This window comes from Egretta garzetta, unplaced genomic scaffold, assembly GCF_000687185.1.
Source record: "Egretta garzetta isolate BGI_Z169 unplaced genomic scaffold, ASM68718v1 scaffold721, whole genome shotgun sequence".
Taxonomy (NCBI): Eukaryota; Metazoa; Chordata; class Aves; order Pelecaniformes; family Ardeidae; genus Egretta; species Egretta garzetta.
Genome location: NW_009258496.1, coordinates 142,281 through 144,589, shown reverse-complemented (window position 1 = coordinate 144,589; position 2,309 = coordinate 142,281). Strand labels below are relative to the sequence as shown.

The 2,309-nt window shown below is 36.7% G+C and overlaps 1 protein-coding gene across 7 annotated transcripts in view; it reads right to left on the bottom strand.

Annotated features, from left to right (window-relative positions):
- PCNT (pericentrin) overlaps positions 1-2,309 on the bottom strand; it is a 105,324-nt gene that overhangs the window by 47,447 nt on the left and 55,568 nt on the right. For all 7 annotated transcript variants that reach the window (XM_035901404.1, XM_035901396.1, XM_035901407.1 and 4 more), the window contains one exon: positions 1,717-1,944. In XM_035901404.1, the coding sequence (XP_035757297.1) occupies positions 1,717-1,944 (228 nt within the window). The remainder of the gene's footprint in view (positions 1-1,716; positions 1,945-2,309) is intronic.

The following is a 2,309-nucleotide window of genomic DNA, read 5'->3' as shown; positions in this document are numbered from 1 at the left end:
TTATTTCCAAATGCTACATTTTTCATATGGTGGAATTTGGGGGAAAATAAAAATCTCTAACTGCCATTCACATCAAGTGTATTTTTACAGAAAATTTTCATGACATACAATCATTCTTAGACCTCTGTTGGCACTTACTTACGGCACAAAATTGCTTCAAGACAAGCTATTACAATGCGTACAGTTGGTAAATTGAATAGTATGACCTTGTTTAAATCTGATTATTTAGTTCCTTGTAAAAAAAGAAAGAAAAAAAATCTGAATAGGCTTATTTAGGATTTTTAAGGCAGACAAATATCCTAGGAAATTCAGACAGCAAAAAGAATATTTTGAATTTGCATGGAAAAAGAAAGCCTGTTTAACAGAAAACTAAAATTTCAGAGACAAAAGCAACTTGTCAACAGCAGTATCAGAGTCTCCATCCACTCCAAGGCAAGTCAGACAGAAAGCTAATGGGCACAGCTTTTGTATTTTTGGGGGGGGGTGGGGTGGGAATCACAGAATAGCTTAAGCTGGGAAGAGCTCTCTGGTCCAACCTGACTCAAACCAGAACCAACTTAGCTCTAGCTCTGCTCAGGGCCTCAGACAGCCAAATTCTGAACATCTCCAAATCACAGAGACACCACTGTCACTCTGAGCCTGTTTTTCAACGTTTCGCTGCCCCCAGTATTACTCTTTTTCCCCTAACATTTAATTAGAATTTCCTTTTCTGCATGCAGCCACTGTGCACCTTCAAGTCTGACTCCATCTTCTCTATAACCTCATATTATGTGGTTGTAAGCAATAAAATATCCACAAAGGTAAACAAACCCCATTCTCTCAGCGTCACCTCAAAAATCGTTTGCTCTAACTCCCTGACCATCTTGATGGTCCTTTGCTAGACTTGCTCCAGTACACCTATGTCTTGCTTGTACATGGGAGTTTAAAACCAAGCAGTTCACCAGATGAAATCTCACAAGTGCCAAATAAATAGGAATAATGGTACCTAATAAACTAAGACTGGCTAGTCTGCATCACATTAGCTGAAGCTAAAAAAAAAAAAAAAATTTTTCCAACATTTTTAAAATGAAAAATAATGGAAGCAAATATTTACAGAATTAGCAAGTAAACTAATAAATCTAGTTTAGATCATTCTATTTTCAAACTTTCAAACTTGACAGACACACCAGCAATACTTAACCAAGGAAAATTGCTGGGAGGAAATGGAAACATTTAGTTTAAGAAAGCAGAAAAGGTTACTCAGATGTTTGGTAAAAGATAAATACTTTTGCTAAATGGAATGTAATTCTTAACTCTAAGCAATGATTCCATCTGCAGTAGTAATAAAGCACTAGAAATTTTGGAGTATGGCAAACAGGTCTGGCTCCAAAGGCACATAGCAAGAAGGGCTGCCAACAAGGTAATAGGATTTTAAACACATTTATTTATTGAAGACCCATGATGTTTAATATTCAGTAATACTATCTTCTCAGGAACTTCCAGAGAAGCCAAAGAGCAGCTATGATCCATGCAAATATGACAACTGCCAAAGAGCAGTCTATAGTCAGTAGGCCTATAGTTTATAAAATCAGAGTTTGTTTAAAACTGTGGCTGCAATACATGCCATTAATACAACAGTTTAAGGTGCCAGGGCGGGTCTCAAACACCACTGTAACAGTAACTGATGACACTGTCTACATAATGCCATTCCCATTTAAATAAGTATTTAAAAATTACTTGTTTTAATTCTGTCTCCACTTTCTTCATTTTTTGCAGTTGTTGTTCCAAGTAGTGTACAGTCTTTGAGACTTCAGTCCCGCTGTGCTCCAGTTCTTGTATCTGTGTCACCAGTTTTTCTATCTCTTTATCACGAGCTGTAATTTCTTGGTGGTTTTGATCCTTTTCTAATAACAACTTACTGTAATCATCCATCTTCTCTTTTATTTCTGCTTGCAAAGATTCTACCTATACAGGAATCACATTATACAGATATTCAGGTAATATAACAAACTTCCAATTGGAAGCAAGAGTAATTTCATGGCAAAGCAGGTAGAGTTTACTATGGACTAGACTAAAATCCCAGATGAACGTAAAACCAGATGTGAACAGAAGGGATGAAAAAGTAACTTTATGAAATCTTGTTTTCCAAATGCAGCAGCTCTTAAATACACACCAATTACTCTCTCAATATTTGCAGCATTCCAGCGAAGTGCGGGATGAAGGCATACACTTGAGCCCCAGTGGTCATCAAAAGGGGCCTTGTGGTGTATGTGTGGGAGTTCTTGGTTTTTTCATTGTTTAAGATTAAAAAACCCGAAGATTACATTAAT